Genomic DNA, 27,314 nt, shown 5'->3' with positions numbered 1-27,314 from the left:
CACCACCACTTCTGTTAACACTTCTAGCTCAGTTATCGTACAATCAAACTGACTATCCCAGTTTATATCTTGCATTTTACCTACAAAAAACTGTAACCAATCTTTCTTCCATCATTTATGAATCCTATCTGATTGTCTACAATAAACGTTTTTTAAACCTTTAACAGAGGTTTCTAAGTATATCATCATATGATCTGATTCAGTACAGTCAATTACATTAAAATACTTTAAAGTCTCTGTCACTTAACCATTTACACACTTGTAATCAATTACACTTTTACCCAAGAGTGAAGTAAAAGTATATTTTTCCTACACATCCTCCTTGATTGTCCTGTTTACAATCATCATATCTTTCAGTTGACATAATTTTATTAACTTCAATCCAATTTTATTAATACATTTATCTTCAGAACATCAATAAATATTATAATCCAGCAGGAGATTAAAACCATCTCCCCAATCAGTCTCGTTCAAAGTTCCTATTCTTTCATTGAAATTTCCTATTAAATACATTTTCTCTTCCTGATAACTGTCAAGCAATGCTTTCAATAACTTGGAAAACTTAACATAGACTTCTAACTTAATATAAGCAAACAAATTTTTAGTTTTTCCAACTTATTTCAAATAACTAATCCTCAAAAGGACGAACCACAGTTCCTTTCAGTTCTTTATCTATTATCAATATTATTCTATTTTTTTTTTTACATCCTTTCACAAATATACTGATAGTACTAATCTTATAAATATCATATATGTTACTGACAACTAATGGTGGCTTCCTAATATCTTTTTCCATCCAACATGACATGTGAAACTTTCTTATAATTCCTTCTTCTAATAGCTCATATTCCAACTAAGGACTTTTAGGGTATCTTGCTTGTTCAATGGATCATATTTACTCCTAAAAAGAATCATTTGTGGTACAAACATCCTCCTCTATATCCTTACCATCTTTATGAGCATTTTTATGAGCACTTATCACCAATTTATCACTTTTGAAGTATGTAATATTTTTCTGTTTTCTAATCTGTCTTAAATTATTCATTTGTTTCTATTCTCCTACACTTTAAGGAAAGATCTTTTATATGCACAGTCTGTCTCCAATCAGATGTATCAAAAATACTATTAATATTCTTCTATCTTTTTATTATATCTTTTTTTACATCAAATGAACACAGGTGATCAAAACCATTGCTTTCATTCATAAGCTTAATGCAGTCAAGAATTACATTTGATAAACCATACACTTCTCTGACCAACTCTGAAATTATTGCTAATAAATTTTCCCATTTGTTCACCTCTATATTAAGTAATTCTAAGTTTTTCTTTTTAAAATTATTTTTGAGTATATTAACTCTTTTAGTTAAACCAGTAATAAACTGTACACCATTAAACTCATGCCTGCATTTATGCTCTGTAACTAATTTGTGAATTTTTTCAGCCGACATATTAATCTTTTCATTTCCATGAAACACATTTTTACCATAGGTAATTCCAACTCTATTTTTGATTCTATTGTTTCTTTTGTTTTAAGTAACATATCTCTTATTTCTTCTATAAACAGTTTATGATTCAAATTCTTCCTATTATCTCTACCTTTAATGGTACTTCCAGTTGAACAAGATTCAAATGTTTTCCAGGTGATATCCTCAGTAACATGGCAGTTTTCTTAAAAATAATTGTTTTTCTTTTCCATTAATCTGAACTTTATCATCTTTTAGTTTAAAGAACTTATCAATACACACAAACTTTCCCATATACTTATTGCCAATAGCTTTGTCTCTTTGCACAAGCATGCCAGTAACCATGAAAACTGTTTTGCCTCTCCATATAACATATTATATATTCTAGAGGCCTGTTTAAATTTGAGTGCTCTTTACTACAGTAGAATTTCTCAGTTTTCTGATAACTTATATTTAAACGTAATAAATTTTAATTAAAAGTTATTAAATATTTTTGTGTGGAATTGAAGATTGTTACAAACAGAATTTGTTTTAAATTCAAATTTAATTTAGGTTAATTAAATATATTGTAGGAACTATTCCTAGTCAAATTAGTTGGTAAGTAATTATTAATGTACCATGAAAAAAACCTGATAATTTAGCAGATTGTTTGGTTTTATATCGTAGGAACATAATAAGAATACTTTACCATAGTAGGGAAGCATTTTTATTTATTTTTAAAATAATTTTTGCTGTGTAATTAATAAATTATATATTATTAAATATATTAAATAATTTCATTTTTGAATATGGTCTTGTCAAATTTTTCAGCCTATTGATGCTAAAGATGATGTGTTTTGGGATCAGTTTTGGTCCGAGAGCATTCAGAGTGTCCAAGATGTATTCACTCTCATTCCTGCAGCTGAAATCAGAGCATTAAGAGAAGAATCACCTTCTAATTTAGCCACACTCTGTTACAAAGCAGTAGAGAAACTTGTAAAAGCTGCTGACACCTTGTGCAATACACCAACACAACAGCAAATAGGTAACTTTATTTACTAAGTAGTTTTAATAATATAATTAAATAAAATTGTTTGTGGCAAATAATATGTTAATAATTGGATTTAAAACTGTTATATTTCTATAATAAAACATCTTTTTGAATTATTTGGTGATATTTTCACACTTCTAGTGTTTACAAAACAAATTATGAATATACCAAATAACTGCCAGATCAAATTGGGCTACTTTACAGCTATAATAATGGTAAAGTAGCCCAATTTAATATGGCAAGTTGTTTGGTATATTACTAAAATATTGGGCTTTGGGATGTTTATACAAATTAAGAATTTATTGGATATTTTTTTCCAGTTTTAAATTGTGTACATCTCTTGACACGAATTCTCCCATATATATTTGAAGAACCTGATTGGAGAGGATTTTTCTGGTCAAGTCTTCCTAGTCAAGGAAATGATGAAACTGATAGTGAGGTTAGATTTTTAATCATCTAAGTATTGTATTTTATTGTTTAATTGCATTTTATCATTATATTAATAAATTATTTTTTAATTTCAGATTGAAAGTTTGCCATTAGCACAATCATTAATCACAGCACTTTGTGTAAGTAAAATAGTAACAATACATATATATATATATATATGTAATAAAATATCTCATTTGTATACAGAAATATCACATACAGTAAGATCCACTTATTTTAATCACTTTGAGACTAGCATGCACTGATAATGTCATGAAAATGTGTGAAGCTTGGCAGCATGATATGAATTACAAAGATTTCAAATTGCAATTTTCAAGCAACTAAAATATAATTTAATAGAAATACTTTTAGACATTTTTTGTTTAATTATTAATTTTCTGTATTATTGACTTATTTCATGTTCTATTCAAGTTTAACAAATCCAATTTTAAATTCAAATTTATATTCTGCATTATTCTGTATTTATGTTTGGTTGGCAATGGTCATATAAATGGCCAAAAGCATTCTTAAGTAAATCATTTTTAGGTTTCCTGAAAATGAGCTTTAATAAAAAAAAAACACCATAGTTTTAGTAGTATAATTTAGGTTTAATAATAATAATAATAATAATAATTATTATTATTATTATTTAACATAAAAGAATATCTGATTTCAACTTGTATAGCATGTTATCATTTTACATATTTTGTTACATCTGTAGTCAATAATTTTCATGACAAGAATACTAAATTTTGAAATTAGTTTTAAAATATTTTATATAATAGTGATCAAGATAGGTCTGAAATGCAACTATACAATATGATCTATTTTAATGGAAGCAAGAATATAACTTTTTATGAAGTAGATTTGACTGTTAATTTTATTAAAATTTTGAAAATGAGATGCTTCACAATACAACAGTAAAAAAAAGCAATTTTTAATATAGAATTATACAAGAATTTATTATTTTGTTACTTACAAAACCTAAATTATTTTTATTTACTAAGTAGTATGTTCTTTTTGATGTATTATACAGCTTAAAAAATTTTTAAATGTGTTGTGTTAAAATTATTTATTTTAATTTAATTTGAAATCCATGTATTAATTGAAAAGAAAGATGGATTGACCAAATTTATTAATATTTAGCAAAATATATAATACAGTAATATTAAAAGAATATCTTTTTATAAAATATATATACAATTTGTTGTTTAAATTGTAGAAGAAATACAATTAAAAATTATGATTTTTTTATNTTTATTTATTTATGCTTTTTTGTTTTAGGATTTATTATTTTGTCCTGACTTCACTGTTTCTGTTTCAAAGAGATCTGGACCGGTATGTTTCAATTTATTTAAAAATTTATAAAAATAGCAATATTTTTAAAATCTTATGGAATGTTATTAAATGTGAAAAGTACAGTAATACCCCGAACTTACGCAATAGGTGGGACCGAGCAATAACCGCGTAAGTCGAATTCGCATAAGTCGGGGTATAATTTTGCATATAAATACATACAAATAACACAAAATAAATTGTAGCTATATGTCGAACACGTCCGAACATGTAAGCCGAACAATAGTGTGGGGGAAAATGAGTAATTAAGAGTTGTGTGGCGCTCAAACAAAAGACGAATTGACGAGATTTGAAAATTGCGTAACTCTGGATTCGCGTAAGTCGGGGTATTACTGTACTATTATATATCTAATAAGAATGTTTTAAAATTTCCATAATTTATTATGTATTTGTTTTTAATTTTATGTTGTTATATACATATATGAAGGTTGATTGATAAATAAGATCTGCTACCAAAGCATACCATAAAGTGCAGGGATAGAAACACATGGCTACTACAACTTAAAGACTGGATATATATGACTACTATCTGTGATATATTAATTCATTGTATTGTATCATTGCACAAAAATTAGATTTAAACATAAACTTGTCTTCCTCATTCTGTATTAAGTAGCAGTTGATGATTGAATTTACATTGGAAGGTTGTATACAAAGAGAGAGGCAACTAATTTTGTGCAGTATTGTAAAATCTTATGAACACTCAAGAAACATATTTACAGAGTAAAGCCAGAAAAACAATCTTTTTTTCATCTTGATAATACAAGATGTCACTACAGTAAATAAACAAAGAAGACACTTTGAAACCTAAAGTTTCAGGTTTTTTACATCTTCCTTACAGCCAGATCATTATTTTTCTGGTTGTTCTCAAAATGAAAAGTATTGATCTTTAAACACCTTTAATCAGATACCAAAATTCAAGTTAGAATTTTATATATGCCATTCTTCACAGTGACTTGAAAATGCATTACATTTGTTTTCATATTGTTCCAAGGAATGGATCAGAAACTCTAGAGTCCAGAAACTTTCTTCATGTATACAATACAGAAATGAATTGAACATTTGGAAAAATGTGCTACTTTTAATGATGATTATTAAGTTGAAAAAATGAATATGTGTGATAAAAATACTGTAAATGGCTTTTATTATTTTCTACAACTGGTTACATTATTCACTCTCTTTCCAAACTAATTTTATAAAGATGGATATCTTATTTATTAATCAATCATCATAAAAGGCAGAACCCAAAAAAAATCAGACCAAATTTTTAAAAAATTATTTCACTTCTATGACTTAAAGGATTAGAATATAAGCTTGAAAAATTTTTCCTCAAAAATTGATTTTTGGCTGGTTATCTGATCTTAAAGCAAGACTTAATTTCTTGAATAACTGAAAATGTGTGTAAAGTTGAACAGTTCCTTAAAAATAATAGATATCTAACTCAATTTTCCGAAACCATGTTTTATAATTTTCTATGATTCTCAAACACAAGACCGTGCTACTAAGTGTTTAAATAGTAGCATGGTCTTGTGTTTGAGAATCAAAGATATCTAACTCTTTATCTTTTGGTAGAATTGACAGGAAATATTTAGAGAAAGTTAGATAATTTTACAAAGGAATTACAAAGAAGAAAGCTCTGTGCATGTTTGTCCCTCAAGTCCATACATTTGATCAAAACAGTCAGTCAGTTTGCCAAGATGTATTGCAAATTTCAAAAAATGAGTCTTTAACAAAATTGTAACAGATGAGGAAGCATGGTGTTTACAATATAATCCATAAACAAAGAGAAAAAGTGAGAATGAGTTAACCCAAATTTACCAAGAAAAATAAACTACAAATGGTAAAATCAAAAATCAAATAGATGTAGATTTGCTTTTCTTTTAGTTCTAAAGGACTCATTCATCACAAATTTGTTTCAGAAAATCACTGTTAATAAAGAATTTTACACAGTTCTTCAATGTCTACAAATGAGAAGTCATTAATCAAGGCCAAATATATTGAATTTTAGTAATTTTCTTTATAATGCAATGCCTCCAACTGCCATCCATGTAACTTCATTTTTAGCTGTAGTTAGTTATAAATTTTAGATATTTAATGTTATAATTTTAATTATATTTAATTTAATTATTATAAGATCTATAAATTACAATTACAATAAATGTTGCATTAATTAAATAATAACTAGTTTAGTTAATTGAAACTTATAAGACAATATTCAAGATTTTTTAAAATATTACTGATTTTAGGATAATCCTGAGGATCTTCAATCAATTGACAGTTGTGAATACATCTGGGAAGCTGGAGTTGGCTTTGCTCATTCTCCATCACATGTACCTCAACACGATTATAATCGAACAGAGATTTTAAAATTGTTATTGACATGCTTCAGCCAAACTATATATTTACCTTCTAATGGTAAGAGATTGCATTATAATTTTAACTAGCAATAATTAACAATATTTGTCATAACTTATATTCTTCCAATAATTAAGATTAAAACAGTTAAATCATATAAAAATTATCACAAGAATTTTTAAATTTAAATAATTTTATGAATATCATATCACTGTACCATCATGACAAGAACTGTGTTATTAATGAGAATTGCAAGATCCATCAAATAATGTGTGAAATCTTACATAAGTAATGATACAGTGTAGGTACACAGTGGCTTTTTGATCAACCTGTAAATAAATTTTATCATAATGAATGCAAAATTATAAATATTAATAAAATATTCTCTATAATACACTTAGTCACTTAGATTTTACAAATACGTGTGCCGGGCTGTAAACGGCTCATGTATTTGTAAAATCTAAGTGACTCGTACAACATGGAATTCGTATAAAATGGAATAATCAACAGTGTTATAGGGGGTCGACTGTAATAATAATAATAACAATAATAATAATGCACTAGCATATTACATCAGGGATAGTCAAAAACAAGCCCTGATTGAAGTAAAAAAATAAAAATCTGCTCAAAGTCAAAACTATGAAGTCTTTGAGAATATAGAAAGAACATTCTCAAAGAAATCTGACAAAATAAACTATTGCATGGCCAGTTTTCTGAGAGGATCAAAGACAAAGTTGATAACAACAAAATGTGGCAATGATTAGCATCTGGAACATTTAAAAAAAAATCAAAGACGTTATTTTAGCTGCTCAAGATCAAGCTATCCAAACAAACATAATCAAAGCCAGAATTGAAAGTTATCAGATGATGCAAAATGCAGACTGTGCAAACAAGCTGATGAAACTGTAGACCATGTTCTCAGCTGCTGTAAAAAGATTGCTCAAATCGAGTATAAAATTTGACATAATTCAGTGGCAAAAATGATTCACTGGATCTTATGCAAGAATTACAATCTGCCTGCTTCTAGGAACTGGTGGAAATGTGAATTTAAAAAAGTCACTGAAATGACCACATTGAAATATTGTTGGATTTTTGGATTCAGACAGACAAGGTATCACACAACATACCTGGGCATCACTGAAGAGAAACAAGTATGGATAATTGACAGTCATACCAGGTGACAGCAGAATTGAAGAGAAGGAACAAGAAAAAAAATCACAAAATATCAGGATTTGACAATTGAAATTCAACGAATCTTGCACAAACCAGCCAATATAGTACCTATGGTGATCAGCACACTAAACATGCTGATCACCATAGTGCTACACCAAAAAATTTCCAGCAGCATTTAAAAACACTCAATATTGGCAAAATCACCACCTGCCAAATACAAAAAGCTGCTCTTCTTGGATCAGTCAATATCTTACTCTAGTACATTATATAATTCTAAGCCTCGATTTATATGAATTCTAACTCTAGCATGTGATCTTGTTACTGTGTTATTTTATTAGTAGAAAATAATAATAATAATAATAATAATTCTCACCAATCATCACCTTGCTGTGGTGAGAGAGCTCAGTAATTCTGATGAACGACAGAGCTATACTGGCTGTAACATCTGTTCCTAGTGGGGTCATCCATGCCAGTGAGATCTGTGGGGAGAAATGAAGCCAAGAGTGACTGAACCTATATCTGTGGAGATCTAACCATAGTGATAACATGATCCAAGTAAAATACTGGCTTGGATGTCACCTGGATTAACAAGGTCTGCACTCATGAGTTAAACTGTGGCTCACATTTGAAAAATATGTCAGTCTCCCTTGGCGACCAGTTGTGAAAGCAGCACTGGTGATCATAACAAATGCAAAATGGCTCCAAAGTATGGCTACTGCAATGACCACCAGTTTTGGGAAATCAGGCTAATTTTGATATTTCTGAGACAATCCAGCTGCAGGCAACTAAGGCAGGTAAACCACACCAGTGGATGAAGTGGAAATCAGAAATGAATGAGTTTATCAGCCATATTATTATTATATTTTCCCATAATTATTACACTATCACAAAACTTGAAATAGACATCACAGCATACAGACAACAGTTACATCATTTGTTTTCACATTATCCTCATTTCACAGTCACTGTACACAGGATAGTTGATCAAAAAATAACAATTATACAGGTATACCTCGCCTTACGTCAGTAATTGGTTCCAGAAGAGGCGACTTAAGTCAAAAAACGACGTAAGTCGAATTTACTTGTCTCCGAATTTACTTGTCACTAGGCTAAACCACAAATAACCATTCCCAATTCTGTATTTTATTTATAAATGCATTTTTAATAATATATGGNCGACGTAAGTCGAATTTACTTGTCTCCGAATTTACTTGTCACTAGGCTAAACCACAAATAACCATTCCCAATTCTGTATTTTATTTATAAATGCATTTTTAATAATATATGGTTAATAAGAATCTATTTTAAGCTTACAAACAAATAAATTTTACTTTTTTCTGTACTATATTAAAAACTAATCTAAATTTACGAATTCATGAACTGTACATATAGTATATACTTGTAAATGTACATGTTTACAGTACATTGCTTTATTTGTGAATGTGGTTTGCTGTAAGACATTATAAAATAAGATGATTTTGTAAGGTTAAATAACAAATACAGTTATTAAAATTATCTTGTGAGAGTAGAAAATAAACTAATTTATATTAAATTTACCAATATGGAGTGGCATTGACAATGATGCCAAATGGTAGATATTGGAGCTACCGTGGAAAACACCAATTTTGAGCACTTAAAGACTGCTAAATAACAACACAGAAACACAGATGTTTTCATGTTTTGTTCTCTAGGATTTATGATGATTATATTAACATTTAATGTAAATGCACATATTTTAATATGATTTTATGTGCTTTAACGCTTTTCTATTGATATAATGACTTCAATATTTGTGGTGGACAGATGTAAAGTCGAATAAAATGACTTAAACTTGATTTTTATTTTTCCATATATTTTTTGAATGACAAACGACGTATAATCGAGAACGACGTAAGTCGAGGTATACCTGTACATAACAACCTTATTCCACAAACAACACTAGAACATATCAAACAACAAATTGCAGAACAATTACATCAATGAACAAATACTCCCAACATCAACAATGATCACATAATCCATCAGTATCATTAAGATACAAGCATTGACAATACTGTTCCTACCACCACTATTTTTACTGATGCTGACAATATCAATGCTTTATCACTGCCTGAAATAGATTCAGGTTTAATTTATACTCTCTCTCTGTTCCAGGAAACACTCACAAAATTTACAGGCACTTGCATTCCCAAAATTAACACTTCTAAACTAAACTAGGGAAAACTGTACATTATGTAACACTTACATATTACCAGATTGCACTCATTCTATTTCTACACTCTCAGACATCCACACACTAATATATGCTGGTACAGTCAACTGTAGTGACCTACCATGAACTAAAACTACACCCACAGACAGACACACAAATCAAAATCCTTTCATAAGCCTGCATGGCAAATAGTAGAAATATGAATAGACAATATTGGACTGCAACTAGGCAGGCTGACACAATATGCTAATAACAAAACAGTGACTTAATTAATGAAGCAACTAAAAAAATTTTCAAGAAGATTAAAATGCAGACCAAGCATGAACAACATAATGTCTGCATTGCAGAATACATTGGCACACTGAAACAAAAACCTGCAGCTAAAGCAAAGTAACTCAGTACAAAATTTGTTCTGTATGGAAAGAGCAAAATAAATTATTCACAAACAATGAAAAACTCTTCTACAGGCAAATTAACACCAAATCCACTACTGATTCCCAACACATTGGCATGCCAACTGAAGAATTCACAAATTATTAGTCTTCTCTTTTGTCTACTGCTGTCATGCACAATGCTGAAGCAGACTGGATCAAAGAGGAGAGTAAAGACATGCAGGGTATACCTAGTATGCATTGTGTTGAAATAAATACATAAGACATCCATTGCACAATGCAGAAAGCATATAACTGGATGACACCTGGTGTAGACAACATTCACAATTTTTGATACAAAAAATTCACATCCTTGCACTAGGAACTAGCTAAACATTTAACTCATATCATCAACAGTCCACAAGACATGCCAAATTTTCTCATGCAGGGCATCACCTACATAAAATCAAAAGATAACAACAACAAAGACCCTGTATAGTAGACCAATTACATGTCTTTCAACACTTTACAAGATTTTTACCTCTTGCATTGCAAACAAAATACAGTAAGACCCTGCTTAATATTGATTCGATATAAAACCATTGCTCAAAGCCTTAAAATAGCTCAAAATTTACACTGATTTAAATTATCACGGCATTTTATTGATTTGTACATAATACAATTATTTACAAACATGAACCAATCAGCAAAAGGTGGCAAAAAGGTGTACTTGTTTTAAATCTATGTTTGTTTGGTGCAATTTTGGAAAAAATATAACATCATGGATGCCATAGGCAATATCGACTTCGCTTGGCAAGAATTAACTGATAAATTCACGAATGAAGTGTTGAAGTTATGGCTGAAGGTATCCAAGAATTTTCAATGAGAAGAGCCTATCGCTGTATCGTTAGGTTGATCAAACTCAACCTAATCAATACAGCAGCACTAGGAGATGTAGATGAACAGGATATTTAGGAGTTACTGCAGGTTTCTGGTGAGAGTCTTATCAACAACCACCTTCAAGAACTTGCAGAACAAGGAATCCATGTAGAACTGGAAAATAGTGATGCTGAAAATGAAGAACCCAAAAAAATTTCTCTACAGATTTCCTTAGTAAAAGTTTGGTAATGATAACCAAAATTGTTGATCAAATGGTAGCAAATGATCTAGATTTTGAAAGGAGTGCAAAAACAGAATGAGGTGTTTGGATGCAATCTGCTACTGACATTTGCTTAAGGAAAGAAAAAAGCGACAAATGAAACTTCATGACTTTATTGCAAAAAAAAAAAAAACAAGAATTTCAGAAAAGTCAGGACTTTCGTCATAAAAAATGAACTATTAATATAGAAAAAATGAACTAACTAATATATTATTATACATTTCTGTGTGCATATGTTTTTGTTATTAACATATATTATTATACAAATTAATTTAAAAATAACTTAAAATTAAAGTAAAATTTTTTTTTATTTTTGGTCACATGTTCCCCTATCCCTATTTATTCTATGTTAAAATGACCTCATTTAGTTTTCTTGGTTTTACCATGCTCCACTTGAGAACAACATTACATCTTAATCTCCATAACACTCACATAGAAACAAATCAAATATACAGGTATTCCTAGCTTAATGTATATCAGTATATCGGAATGTTCTCAATATATTGGAATTGGTTTGTTTTACAAATCAATGCTCTGGTTTTTTTCTTTTTTTGCTTCCTCTGCCAAAGCTTCTGAAACTTTGTGTTCATGGACCAGTTTTTTTTATTCCAGTCCCTTGTGGGGCAGTATTTTTGTGACATTAAATGAAATTAATTGTAAAATGAGCAATTATTTATTGTGGCATTGTCACAATACCAGGCTGCAATTTTTTGTTAGTGTTTCAATATTTTTAGTAGTGTCTTGTCCCTGTACATCATATTTTTCCTGTTATCAATAGAGTCGTGCTGGTCATCTATTTAACTCGGTTCAGGGGAAAACTTTTTAATTGAAATAATGTGATTTCCAGTGCAAACTGGAAGTCACATTATTTCAATTAGGGCCTCCTGCCCCCAAGCTTTCTATATCTGGTCTCAACTTTATCTAACACTGTTCTTAAGATTAAGAAAGGACAGGCAGCAGACAACAGTGGGAATTTATAGGTCTACAGGTACAGTCAACTGTAATGACCTACCATGAACTAAAACTACACCCACAGACAGACACACACAAATCAAAATCCTTTCATAAGCCTGCCTGGCAAATAGTAGAAGTATGAATAGACAATATTGGACTGCAACTAGGCAAGCTGACACAATATGCTAATAACAAAACAGTGACTTAATTAATGAAGCAACTAAAAAAATTTTCAAGAAGATTAAAATGCAGACCAAGCATGAACAACNATAATGTGATTTCCAGTGCAAACTGGAAGTCACATTATTTCAATTAGGGCCTCCTGCCCCCAAGCTTTCTATATCTGGTCTCAACTTTATCTAACACTGTTCTTAAGATTAAGAAAGGACAGGCAGCAGACAACAGTGGGAATTTATAGGTCTACAATTTTTTTCAAATTGCAGTCCAACAAAGAGAATGAGTTCAAGTGCATTTTTTTCATTTTAGATTGAATTAATAAGAAAATAAAATTTTAAAAATTTGGCTTAATGTCAATTTTAAATTCTTTTATTAATATAATAGATAAAATTATGAAATTTTAAATGAGAACACGTGACTCAGTAATAAACTGTGTGCAGACCAACATTTATCCACAGACTATAGTTTGATTAGCACTGTTTTACATCATTTTGCCACAGCAGACATTCAAACATGGCAGTGGACATATTGTACTGTGAAACTAATCCATGGTAGACAGAGCATATTTTTTACATGTGATTTGCCCCTGATGGCCACATGATGTATGGTTATCATCACTTTTGGAGAGCACCAACTTGATAAGGATGCTGCATAGCAATGGATAGGCAATATGTGAACATTGTTGCCAGGACTGGTGATTTATTGTTAGATTTAGTGATATTTCAAGCTAGTTGGCAATTTGGCAATGATTTTTTTCAACCTGGCAGTTTTTCTGTACTATTGTAAATTTTATTCAAAAGGTGTATTTGAATTTCTTCTTTGAAGTTTTATAAATTATTAAAAGAATACAGTGGTGTCTTATACTTTGAATTTAATTCATTCAAGAAGGTTATTTGAACTCCAAATTGTTTGAAGTATGAATCACTTCTTCATAATGGAAAGTGAATTAATCCATTCCTAGGATCTGAACAATAACCATTTCAATAAACTTCAAACAGTAAATACACATAATTTAAGATAATAAAAAAATAACACAATTAAATGCCTTAATAATAAAATGAAAATTTCATTTATTGGTTGTACACTGTGGACTTCTGCATCTAAACATTAGATATATGATTTTATTGTAACAGTTGTGAAATTTAACATATTGTAGATAACTTGAGATTTTATCCCTTGTTTAGAATCTTACTTTAAACTCTACTTCAGATTTTGTTTGAATAAAATCAAGTTGTAATGCGTTTGGATAAAATCATATCAGGCATATTATGTTTTATGACTTTTGAATACAATATAAAGCTGTAAAAGCAGTAAAAACAGTTGTAATGTGTATGAGGGAAGAGCCTCCAAAACTTCAAACAAGTCAAATATGGTTTAAAAAAGTCTGTTTGGAAAATTTTGAATTAAAGGATACAAAACATATGGGTCACCCAAAAGCTGTCAACAAAGAAAAACACTATACAGTATATATAACCAAACACACCAAAAAGAAAGTGAAAAAAGTACTGAAAACATACAAGCATAATGCAAGAGTGAGAGACAACATATTGCATTTATGCTTCAAGTACATTTTTTCACATTCAATAAAGGTGATTAATTCAGTGATTATGCATACTCAGTTGCTGGTAGTAAATATAAATACATAAACAAACAATTGCCTTAAATAATCTGCCTATAATCAGGGTCTTAACTAAATTAATTATAATTATTATTAATTTAGTTAAGAGATGATGCTTAATGTCTACCTCTAGTAGCAAATTACATCTTTCACAGTTGTATACGAGAAACCAGTTTGTGTTAGGTGACAAACAATTTCTTACAGTAGAGAAAGTACTAAATATTACTTTTTCTATTAGGGAGTGTGCAGAAAAACACCAGTTTCAGAAGGCAAAGAGTATCAAAAGTGCTCATGTAAAGAAAAGTGTACAATTCAACCAAATGTAAATGCAAAGAAAAATGAAAAATTACTTAACTCAAAATGTCATGATAGTTTGTTACATTTCAATAAACAGTAAGAATTATTAGAGTTTTATAGTTTTTCCCAACAAATTTTTTGATAGTTTTTTACATGTACAGTACAGTACCTCTAATATTAAGCAGAAACAGATTTTCTTTAATTTCCTTATATTCATTAAATCATTCTAATATTAATAAAGCAAAAAGGTTTTTGATTTATTAAATAAAAATTTGTTTAAATCCATAAGTTACTTTATTAAAACTTAACATATTCACTGAGTTTAATCACTTTTAAAACTTAACATACAGTGGTACCTCAGGTTACGAACGCCCCAGCATACGAAATTTTCAGGATACGACATGAAATTCGAACATATTTTTGCTCCACGATACGAACAAAAACTCACCATACGACGTTACATTAGTTCGCATTTTTCATTTGTTTTTCTTACTACAGTTATTTTTTTTAATGTATTACTTGGCTTTAATTTGAGTATGTTTTTCGCGTTGGAACGAATTATTTGGTTTTACATGTAATCGTATGGGAAAAGATGATCCACCTTACGACATTTTCATGATACGATCTCAGTTTCGGAACGGATTAATTTCGTATCCTGAGGTACCACTGTATTCTTATGGTTTTCCTAAATTTCAAAAGAAACTTCAATACAAATAACTTAATTCAGGAATGTTAAATTTTCATTTCTACATCACATTTATTAACTAATTTTCAATAATTTCCAAAAAAACAAAAAAATCAAATTACTAATATAATTACTAAATGATATTTTAATATATAAAAACTATTTCATAGAAAATATTTTATAATTCATATTCTATCTAATCAGAAATAATTTATAAAATTTTGTTACATTTATGTCTTTGTCAGTTTTATAGAATTCATAATTTAATTGTATAATAAATATTATTTTCTACAAAATATGATTAACAAAATTTTTGTTTAATTATAGAAGCTCATCAACAGCCAAATAAATGGATTAAATATTTTACGTCGGCAGATAACAGGTTATTTAAAAGTCTGATTTTTAAATATAATAAATTTTATTACTGTTTTTGTAGATTTTTAATCATGTTTTTTTTTTCTGTAGACATGCACTTCCTCTGTTCACATCTTTGTTAAATATTGTAGCTGCTTATGATCCTGTTGGTTATGGGCTGCCTTTCAATCATCTCCTGTTTACAGATTCAAGAGAACCACTTGTTGAAGTTGCCCTCCAAGTTCTCATTGTAACTCTGGATCATGATTTCAGAGAAATTGGAGATGACAACAATGAGGTTATTATTATATTTAGATTAATAATGTTTTTTGATATTATTATTATTACAGTAGAGTCTCGAAAACTCGGCGTAATGTGGACCGAAGGGTGACCGAGTTTGTGAAAATGTCGGGTTATCGGGAATGGGGTTAAAAAAAAATAAGTATAAGTGTTTCCTCAGAAAATACTATACTGTGCTTGTATATATTGTTTACTTGAGAATACAACAGAGAATAAACTGACCAAATACCCTTAAACAAAGGAAAAGTATGTCCTTTATGAAGGCATAGAGCCTTTACTACATGAAAATGAAAATTGAATACACTGTGTACAGTAATTTACCTGATAAGACAGACCTCAGAAAAATACTTTGAGGCATAAAGCTGTCTATAATGAAAATTAATTAACTAAGGATTTTTTTGCCCTGCCAGGGTGTGGCTGAGTTATCCGGACTGCCGGGTTATCGAGTGCCGAGTTTTCAAGACTCTACTGTATTATATTTAGATGTATTTGAATCTATTTTGAAATGCTGATTTGAAAAATTAAAAATGATTTATTAAGATTGGTTCTCATTTATGAAGGTAATGCAGAAGCTGTAGTCTTTCTCATTACCTCAGCATGCCACTGAACAATATATCAATGTAGTGCATGTTGGAAAAGTTGGATAGGCATTGAAGTTGATGTTGAATGATGTCAATGTAAATGACACTTACATTGGTCATTACTTAATTTTTATGCTTGCTGTCACAGTAGAAGTTGAACTTTGCTCAACTCATAAATGCTCTTTCCATTACAACCTGACATCATGCTAACTATTATGTCATAACTTTGCCACTTACCATTGTAGATTCTATTGTATTGCAGTCCAGCCTTTATATTCCAATTTAAAACATATTTCAGGATTAATTTTAAAAGAAATATAATGGAAATCAAATGATTTAAAGGTTCATCATTGTGACAATTAATCAAGGACAGAGAGTGGCTGATGTGTGCATATATTGTCAGTCACTAATTGTTTATTGTACGGTATGTGTGATTGGCAAAACAATCATCATTGTGATTAATATGATAACCTGTGAACCAAGTGTGTTTTTACTATACTGTACTGGTATATACACACAAAATCCATTAATCTGACAATCTATTGTAATCTAATACCTGCTGGTCAAATAAGTGTCAGATTACAGAGACTACTATGTTATATTATTAGTTTATAGATTCTAAAGAAGGAACTCTCATACATTTGTTGCAACAAAGTAATGTTTTATTTGTATTCTTATTTATCAATTTTTAGTCATTTATAAATATTAGCAAAAATGCCCAGTGTTGCCCAGGAACTCAGGGAGGGGGTTGAGTTGTCCTTGTTATAGGGTAGTGTGTGTTTCTCACAGGATGGCAGACTCTAATTTTGCATAATTTGGTCCAAATCAGTCAAAGGGTTTGGCAATTTGGGGATGAAATTAGAGGAAGGAAAGAGGGTCCTAGTTTTAAAGTAGCATATATGTTTTGGAGGATTGTAGAGTGTAACTATGCAAAATTTGTCCAGATTGCTCAAAAGATTGGGAGTTTGTGTTTAGGGAATGAAATCAGAGAGAAGGAATGATGGGTCCAAGTCTTTCCCATACCAGAGACTAACTATGTGGAATTTGGTCCAGATCAGTCAAAGGATTTGAGAGTTTGTAGGGGAGCTGAATCAGCAGGAAGGAGTGAAGGGTCCAATTTTTAATGTAGGTTATGTACAGTGGAAAGTAATAAGCTTCCCAATGGTGAAAGAATGTTAAAAATTTGTTCATTACATTATGATATTACCTTGAAGTAAAAAATAAACAAATAAACAAACATTGCTTTTTTTATACATTCATTTAACTCATAATTTGCTTGCCCTTGACACTGCTTTATTTTGTAACAATTGCGACTTTCTTTTAGACATTTTATCACCAATAAGGCTCATTTGCAAATGTGCACAACTGAAAAGTAACTGAAAGAACTCAATTTATATAGGTAGATATTGCACAACATAAAATTAATTTTTATTTTTAAATAATGGTACTACAATAATAAACATATACAAATACTATAGGAATACTTAGAAAAGTTTAATTTCATCCAAAGGAAATAAATTCATTCCTTATAAGTATCTGATAACATAAGAGTATTATTATAAGAAACAATTGGTCAAGACAATATAATCAAAGCATATACACTACTACTTAAACTACAGGAATTGAAATATTGAACCAAATAGATAAGATAATAGGTTTAAAGAAGTCCACCAGATGGCAAAGGGGATTGACAATGACCAGAGCAGACAAATGATGATGCAAAAGAAATGTTATGGTAAAAACCATCATTCTTGTGCATTTTGCTTTTTTATTATGAAAATAGTACAGGTAGCCCTTGGTTTATGCCGCAGTTCCGTTCCTACAAAAGCCGGCGCAAATTGAATCAGCGTAAAACGAACCCATATTTACAGTGAGGTATAAGGTTAGGTTCTACATAAGTGAAAAATAAGCTAATAATTTTGTTTATTAATACAATATAATACAAAATACATATATATTTTTAATTTTAAAAATGTATTTTATCATAAAATAAAGTAAAATGTTTTTATTTAAAAATTTTAGTTTTGAATTTCTTACACTTTTGGAAAAAGTATCCATCTTTAATTGTTTACATTTTTGATTTCTTTCATTAAGAATTTCGGAATATGGTTGAATATGATGTTCCTTTTTACATTTGCACTTTGCTCCCAACATTGTCTAACTCACAAACTTCATCCGTCAAACTTTCCTTAGTTGAAAGGATACATTAACCCGACGTAGAGCTACAGACGAGCGAAGACACTGATTGGTCGACCACCGGTCGCCGTAGCGCATATGTCAGGTCAGTTTGAGCGGGAAAATTCAAGGTGGCTAAGGAGAGAGAAATATCGTCTGGCCAACGAGAAGTAGATTTGTCTCACTAACGATAATTTGTGATTGCTGGAAGTGCTATTGCGTCATAAGGTGTTTTCCTGAATGAACTGATACGGGATACATTTATTGGCACTATGGATTCGGACGCCATTTATTGGACTATTAAGTTTAATATCTTGACTTGTGGGTACCTAAACGTTTAGTATTTTAATATTAATTTAATGCAAATGTATACATACCCAATAATATTAAACAGAAAAAATAAATATATTTAATAAAAATCTTTGTTTTAACGAATGTACAATGTCACGGCTTGGTAAATATGTCAACACTGAAATGAAAATCAGTCTAGCATAGGGAAAATCTGGGAATTACACCTTGAAACGGCAAATTGTGCAGTGGTGTAAATTGAACCGATGTAAACCGAGGGCTATCTGTATATAGCCTATGTTCATCTGGAAGGTATCAGCTTTCCAATAACAAAAGGATTTTTAAAATATGTTTGGTAGATTGAGGTCACCTGTTACAAATAAACCAACATTCTCACTTTATATATTAGTGTAGATATTGATTTTGTAATGTATGAAGTTTGGGAAGTTTTCAATTTGAAAACTAAATTTTATATTTGAATTCCTTATTACTCTAATTAAATAAAATCTAGATATTTAGATGCAAGTTTTATTAATTTTAAAAATTAGAATTCTAAACTGAAAGTTAAGGGCTTCTAAATATCTGATTTATTGTTTATTAAAAAAATTTATTTTAGCTAGATTTGAAATTACACCACAATACTTAGTTTTCTGATAGAAATAGTTATCACATTATTAATTTAAGGATATTTTATTTGTAGAAAACAATGCCAGAAAATCTCTTCATCAACTATTTGTCTCGTATTCATCGTGAAGAAGATTTTTCCTTTGTACTGAAAGGATTTACACGCTTATTAAACAATCCACTTATTCAAACCTACTTGCCTAATTCCACAAAGAAAATTCAATTTCATCAAGAATTATTAATATTCTTTTGGAAGATGTGTGATTATAATAAAGTATGTGAATTATATAAATGCATTCTAATAACATTAATTTTTTTAAAAATTGTTTCCTATTTTTTATCCAAAATATAAATTTGTGTTATTGAATAGAAATTCATGTTTTACGTACTGAAAAGTAGTGAAGTGTTAGAGGTATTAGTTCCAATTTTATATCATCTAAATGATGCTAGAGCAGATCAATGTAAGTTTATTTTCAGGCATTTACAATTCAAAATTTCTAATTAAGCTACAAATTTTTATTAAGATAATATCATTTTCCATATTTTAGCTCGTGTAGGTTTAGTACATATTGGAGTATTTATTTTGTTGCTGCTGAGCGGAGAAAGAAATTTTGGCGTGCGGTTAAATAAACCCTACACAGCAAGTGTGCCAATGGACATTCCAGTTTTCACAGGAACTCATGCAGATCTATTAATAATTGTATGTGGTCTATATTATTTTTGTTTAAAAAATCATATAAGTTGAATAATTTTTAAATTGTATTATTCCATTTCATATTTTTTCATAGGTATTTCATAAAATTATTACCACGGGTCACCAACGTCTTCAGCCATTATTTGATTGTCTATTAACTATAATTGTAAATGGTAAGAGTAGATTTTAATATTACACTTTCTTTCTTTTCTATTTATACACAACAATGTTATATTTCAGTTTCGCCTTATTTGAAAACTCTATCAATGGTTGCAAGCACAAAACTTTTGCATTTACTTGAGGTAATATTTTTACTAATATTTTCATAGATTATTTATAATAACGAAAGTATTTTATTAATTTACTTGTTTTATTTTTTTTCTTTAAGGCTTTTAGCACTCCATGGTTTTTATATTCAAATTCTACAAACCACCATTTAGTGTTCTTTTTACTGGAGATTTTCAACAACATTATACAATACCAATTTGATGGTAAGTATAGCAGACACTTTTAATTTTACCATTTATTGATTTGAAAACCACTTGTTAAGGTTTTAATTTTTCATGACTTCATCACACTCACTGACCACACTTTAGGTGCACAACACCCTCCTTGTGTGAATATTGAACATGGGTGATAACGCACTATAAATTAGAAAAAATAGAATAAAATGAACTTTTATTTTTATTATTTATTAATAATATCTTTGTAATAATACAATAGAAATTACAAACAAAACATTTAAATGTGTCAATACTGTTCATAAGCATAATTGTAAAACAAAGAAATTTAAATTTGCTATCATTCAGAATTGCTTTTGCTGGGAAATTTGAGTCTAGAGATGAGTACATTGTCCCTAATATTAGATTGTATTTCTGATAAGGCAACTTGCATTTCTTCTTGAATTGCTTTTAGTTTAAATCTCACAAATTATGGATTGGGTTATAATATTGTTTAATCCAGAAATACATTATAATGCATTTTTCAATTCCTGATGTAAACAGCCACATTTCTTCCAAATGACAAAGACCCAGCCTTTTTTCTTTTTACTTTTCTCTGAGGATCTTAAGACTTTTTTGTCTAAATCTTGGTATTTAAATTTTTAAAACTATATAAATAATTGAAAACCATTGCTTTCACAATAATCATGCAATTAAAGTTATTCCTTCAATCTAAAAGTGAAAAAAGTAATATACTATTGCATTTTCAAGCATACTATATGAAATAAAGATAACTTGAATGATTGTTTTCAAATTTACAACTGACAATTTATTATGAAATATTTAAATGTACTTAAACAACTCATCCTTTGCTCAGATATTCTTGATGAGAGTTACACGCAGATTTTACATCAATTCTTGCCTTTTGTTTTTTTGTTATAGATTATGCAGTGCTGTAGCCTCAGACTTTTTTGGACTCAGGATCTTGAAATGTCAAAAAATAAAAAAGATTTGGAGATTTTTTTCCTATATTGTGGATGTTTTTGTATGTGGAGGTCACAATTTTGTTTATCCACTTTGAAAGCTTAATAACTCCTGTGCTTTTTGTCAAAAATTTCTGAAATTTTGCAGGGAGGTTTGGGTATTAGGGGATTGATGCTATTAAATTTTGATAAATGTGAAAGTATAAAAGAAAATAGCTAATGAGTATGAAAATTTTACATATGTAGGTAATAATCATTCATGATTTTTATAAAAATAATTTGCACACATTGCAGGTTTTTCTAGGCACTGTGATAAATATGTAGTAACTCAGTGTTAAACTTGCTTTACCTGCTTCATGACTTCCCAATTACTGTCAATTTTTAGTATAGCAGGTTCACAATGTTTTCTTACTTTTCTATTTCTTTGGTCAACCTTTCCACTTTCTTCCAGTATGTTTTTTGGGGTTTTTTAGCCACAGGTCTTTACTTTCACTGATATCAAGTAGTATAATACCTCCACTAAAATGAGATCCTTGCATTAATGCTGCTGTTAAAGCTTTTGAAGTCAAGATACTTTGTCTTCAGGAGTATATGTTTATTATTATTATTAAAATTGCTGGTGATATCAAGTAACTGATGATGATGTACTGTAACAAAATATTATGCCTCGTGTTAGATATAGTATTGGTAAATAATAGTAATAAAATAGTGGATTACAATATTTCCATGAAAAATAGCCACTTTCGGTAATTGCATGGATATAGAGTAGATCACCGTAAATATTATTTTAAACAACTGGAAATTATTTGGAAATGATATTTTATTTTAATTCTAACTTTTAGTCCAATATCCATGATTTCTGAGGCTCAAAACATCAACATTTTACTATTTGGTTGTCTTGCTGTATACGAGGTCTGACTGAAAAGTAATGAGGCTAAATTTGTATTGTGCATTATTGTAAACAAATTTTACAGTGTTGCCAAAGTCAACTGTGTAATCCTTACACCAAACATTTGATACAAGTTTTAACCTTCTTGTGTAATATTGAAGATTTATTGAGTGTACTTCTGACTAGTGATTACAGAAGAATGGAGAAAAGTATTAAACAATGATATTCAGCAAAATTTTATATGAAATATGAAAGAGTGCAGCTGAAACTGACATCATATGCAATTTTTAATGCATTGTAAAAGTTCCATCAGATGTTCATGCTTGTTGGCATAAAATGTTTTCAGAAGGGCAAGACTTCCAAGAACGTCAGTCTATGAGGCGTTAAATATACTTGAAATTATTTTTAATTTACGAGCGCTTTCGACGTAAATAAGCACGTCGTCTTCAGGTAAAATTAAATTCGAATAAAGAATTCGAACCATACATTTAAATTTAAAACATTAACGATACTAGCCGTTTTTGAACATACAAAAAAGTACATACTTCCTCGAAAAAGCGCTTGCTAGATTGCTAGGTGGGCTACTCCCTTCCTCCTCCCAAGTAGTGACCTCATCTGTCGCGGCTAAAGAGAGGTTATGCGCTACGCTGGCTGGCTTGAGTCCAGATGCTTACACATTTTATAAAATGGATGTAGTCGCCTTGTACCCTTCGGTACCGCATTTCGAAGCGGTAATGCTAGCCAATGCATTACTTATCAAAGAGGGCTTTAGTGCACAGCAAGTTTTAGAAGTTCGCGAAGCATTACTCTTTATTACGGAGCACAATTACTTCCGCTTTAACGGAAAGATTTACTTGCAGAAGCAGGGGGTGCCAATGGGCTCACCACTGTCAGCTGTATTGGCAGAGCTCGTCATGCGGCGCGTTGAACACAGCGTTTTTAAATTCCCTCTCACCATAGCTTACCCCTTAATTTATTTGAGATACGTGGATGATATTCTTTTAGCGTGGCAGGATACGGAAGATTCCTTCCGGGTATTAGATCATCATTTATCAAAAATATATGCCACTATACACTTCACGTGGGAGAAGGAAGTTGGGAGAAAAATTGCTTTCTTGGACTTGCACATTCAAAAATCCCAGGAGGGCTTGGAGTTTTCCGTTTACCACAAATTTGGAAATATCCCACCCATAATACCGGCCACAGCCTGTCAGCCACAGCAATATGTTAATGCGGCCATAGCCCCCTTGATCAGACGGGCATTCTTACTACCATCGACACAACATCTTATCAATACCGAACTGGAGGCTGTCCGCACAGCGGTGTATGCGGCGGGATTTAGTGCCTCCAAATACATCCATGTCAAAAATAGAGTTATACAGTCTCTCTTCCCTGCCACCACATTGCGCAGACCAATGGATTGGACAACGCTCCGTCCCTCACTCCCATACTGTGGACGCTTCACGGCCCGGATCTGCCGGATTTTTAGGCAGAATGGCTTTCGTTTACCCATTGCCTCACGACCATGTCTGCGACGAATCTTATGTAATGATAGGGATGCTATTTCCACCCTGGAAAAATCTGGTGTATACTCCGTTCCCCTGCAGAATCCAATATCAGGACTATGCACCAATTATATAGGAGCGACTACGAGAATGCTGGCTGCTCGCATATCTGAACACCAACGTTCGGTGGCACTTGGCAATTGTGACACGGAACTTTCCAAATTGGTGATACAACACCACCACGTAGCGCTTTGGAATCGAGTGGAAATACTCAAACGCTGTGATGAAGGGAACTTGATATACATTTGGGAGGCCCTCCTCACAAAACTGCTCTCCCCGTGCAACACCCCTACCCTCGATTTACCGGACGTCTGGATTAATTTATTCAGGCGGTTAAAAAACCAACAATAATTTTGCATTCTCTTCCCGCACCTCCTACATGATTCAAAGCACATACATGTCGGCCCCTTTATGTGCGTCTGTTTACGTGTGTTATGTATTTTAAATTATGTCCCGCGCTTTAATATTTAAAATTTAAATTTTAACATAAACTTGCACTTGTGGATCTATTCCGATCGGTTTCTATGCTATCTATGTTAAGGCGCATGCGTGCCAAAAATTTTATACGTATTTACAAAGTGTTTTAATTTAAATTCTAAAAATTTAATTGTACTTAATAGACATCTAATTGGCTCTCATGTTATGCATGTTAAGGTGCACGTGCGCCAATTTTTCGCGTTCACATAATAATTAATAGCCACTCCAATCGATGTTTATTTGTTTTAAAACGCATGCGCACCAATTTTAAATGTTTAATTCTAAATATTTAAATTTAAAATCTCTTTTTTGTATGTTCAAAAACGGCTAGTATCGTTAATGTTTTAAATTTAAATGTATGGTTCGAATTCTTTATTCGAATTTAATTTTACCTGAAGACGACGTGCTTATTTACGTCGAAAGCGCTCGTAAATTAAAAATAATTTCAAGTATATTTAATGCCTCATAGACTGACGTTCTTGGAAGTTTTGATTGACATAAGTTGGCGTGACATCCAACCCGTGAACTCAATACACCTAAGAAGGGCAAGAATTGGTGAAGGATGAATCGAGATCAGAACATCCTTTAACTTCAAGTGATTGTTGAATGTGTAAGGACTGTCATTCTTTGACTTCTAGTCATCGTTGTTTTGAAACCATTGAGAACATCCAATAAAAATAAGCAATTAATTTTCGTTTAAACAAACATTTTATTCCGTTTTAAATCATCATCAGGTTTCGATGTAATGGAACATTTGTAAAAGAATGTAAATTCCAAAATTTAAAAAGTCGCACATTGGTTATGTGCATGTTCAATGATGTGTTTAAAAAAATTAGTCTTCCAGCTGGATTCCAGTTTTAAAATATTAAGTTTATATAAAATAGATCCTCACAAGTTTGTTTTTATATATCATATGTCAAATGTCAAAGCACTCCCTCCAGGCAGCTGCTAATGCACGTCCATATCTTTAAAATTAATTGTTGTTCCCCTCTTTAAATGCTTTAAATATCTCCAGTTGTTCGAGATATTTCAGCTTGGCCGGGTCCTCGCACTGTTGCAGCAATCTGGCATCATCAAAGTCAACCCGGACAGCGAAAGTCAATGTAAGTAGTGGAAAGACCCTTCTGAATGGTGTATTTATGCTCCTCCAAAAAACATGTAAAAAAATATAACTGATATTAGGCAACAGGTTGATAAAAAAAGACTTCTGGAGATGGTACAAGGCTTGAAAAAAGATGGAACAAGCGCATTGTCAGAAGAGGCTTGCCAAGAAGAGAATTAGCATTAAAATGTAACAATTTTGAATAATTGCTTTGTAATAAAATTAGTCCCATTACTTTTTCAATTGAATCTCAGATGCAGGATGCACTTATCATCACCATCTATAGTTTTATGCACAAAAAATATTAAAATATTCTAGAATGGATGAGATTCTTGCAAACACAAGATTCTGAAATTAGCAAGTTAATTCAAAATTATATTGACTATAACTTGATATCAATCCCCACATTTATTCTGAAGAGTGCAACAATTTGATATTAAGATTATCTTCCATTTTTTTTTTTTTTTTCAGGCAATTCAAACTTAGTGTACACTATCATTCGTAAACGGAATGTGTTTCACGCACTTGCAAATTTGCCCACAGACTATTCTACCATTCAGAAATCTCTGAGCAAGTGCAAACGTCTTGCTTCCTCCTCCAGTATTAATAGTCTGAGTGGTGGAAATGCCTCCGGAAGCAATTCACCCAACAATAATAATAATGACGAAGATATGGAAGAAGTATCATCTCAGTCTGCCAAACTGGCTGAAAAGGGAACTCTGAATGCATCTCTGGCAGCAACACCACGTAATTATATTTCAAATTCTTTTATTACATTTTAAAAAGAGGTTAAAAATGTGTATTTGCCTATGGCGTATCCAGGAATCGACAAAATGACTGAGCAAGAACAGGCACATCTTTCTGCCCATGATGGTCCACCCGATACAGAAACAAACAACAGAATGGACAACGAGACTGTTTCACAGAGTCTGGAACCTGAAGGACAGGTGACTTCGAAAAATGTAGAAATTGCAGAAAATGAAGATAACAGAAATGATAACAAACCAGTAATTACATTTTTATACTTTAACGTAGACATCTTTAAAGTAGATTTGCCAAATTATTGATTGCTTTTTAGTCATCCCTCCCAGCCAGTCCCTCTCCATCGATAACGTCTTCCGGTTCAGAAACCGGACAGTCTCGAACAGCTCCAAATCAAAATGCCTGCAGGAGATCAGTCAGCAACCAGAGTGTGAGCAGTGGCACTCAAGGTCCCTGGATTCCCACGACAGACTGGGTACTCTCATGGAAACAAAAGTTACCACTGCAAACCATCATGAGACTGTTACAAGTTTTGGTTCCTCAAGTCGAAAAAATTTGTATAGACAAGTAAGTAATAATTGTTCATTTATTTAATTTTTCTTTTAGTAGTGTAATTAATATCACACTTTCAGAGGCCTGACAGACGAAAGTGAAATTTTGAAGTTCTTGCAACATGGAACACTAGTGGGTCTACTTCCCATTCCACATCCCATTCTCATCAGAAAATACCAGGCAAATAGTGGCACAACCATGTGGTTTCGTACATACATGTGGGGCGTCATTTATCTAAGGTAAAAAAGA

The 27,314-nt window shown here is 30.9% G+C and overlaps 1 protein-coding gene across 1 annotated transcript in view; it reads left to right on the top strand.

The window, feature by feature from the left end:
- Positions 1-27,314, top strand: part of LOC111641806 (protein HID1-like) — a 46,821-nt gene that overhangs the window by 19,160 nt on the left and 347 nt on the right. Inside the window, exons 2-18 of the mRNA XM_023388039.1 lie at positions 2,274-2,487; positions 2,814-2,932; positions 3,018-3,062; positions 4,207-4,260; positions 6,525-6,693; positions 15,607-15,661; positions 15,745-15,931; positions 19,678-19,875; positions 19,972-20,062; positions 20,150-20,301; positions 20,390-20,468; positions 20,536-20,597; positions 20,684-20,786; positions 26,223-26,498; positions 26,574-26,758; positions 26,830-27,080; positions 27,146-27,304. Coding sequence (XP_023243807.1) covers positions 2,274-2,487; positions 2,814-2,932; positions 3,018-3,062; positions 4,207-4,260; positions 6,525-6,693; positions 15,607-15,661; positions 15,745-15,931; positions 19,678-19,875; positions 19,972-20,062; positions 20,150-20,301; positions 20,390-20,468; positions 20,536-20,597; positions 20,684-20,786; positions 26,223-26,498; positions 26,574-26,758; positions 26,830-27,080; positions 27,146-27,304 — 2,399 coding nt within the window. The remainder of the gene's footprint in view (positions 1-2,273; positions 2,488-2,813; positions 2,933-3,017; positions 3,063-4,206; positions 4,261-6,524; positions 6,694-15,606; positions 15,662-15,744; positions 15,932-19,677; positions 19,876-19,971; positions 20,063-20,149; positions 20,302-20,389; positions 20,469-20,535; positions 20,598-20,683; positions 20,787-26,222; positions 26,499-26,573; positions 26,759-26,829; positions 27,081-27,145; positions 27,305-27,314) is intronic.

This window comes from Centruroides sculpturatus, unplaced genomic scaffold (assembly GCF_000671375.1).
Source record: "Centruroides sculpturatus isolate CEXI.00-Female unplaced genomic scaffold, Cexi_2.0 scaffold1533, whole genome shotgun sequence".
Classification (NCBI taxonomy): domain Eukaryota; kingdom Metazoa; phylum Arthropoda; class Arachnida; order Scorpiones; family Buthidae; genus Centruroides; species Centruroides sculpturatus.
This window is presented reverse-complemented; position numbering and strand designations above follow the sequence as displayed.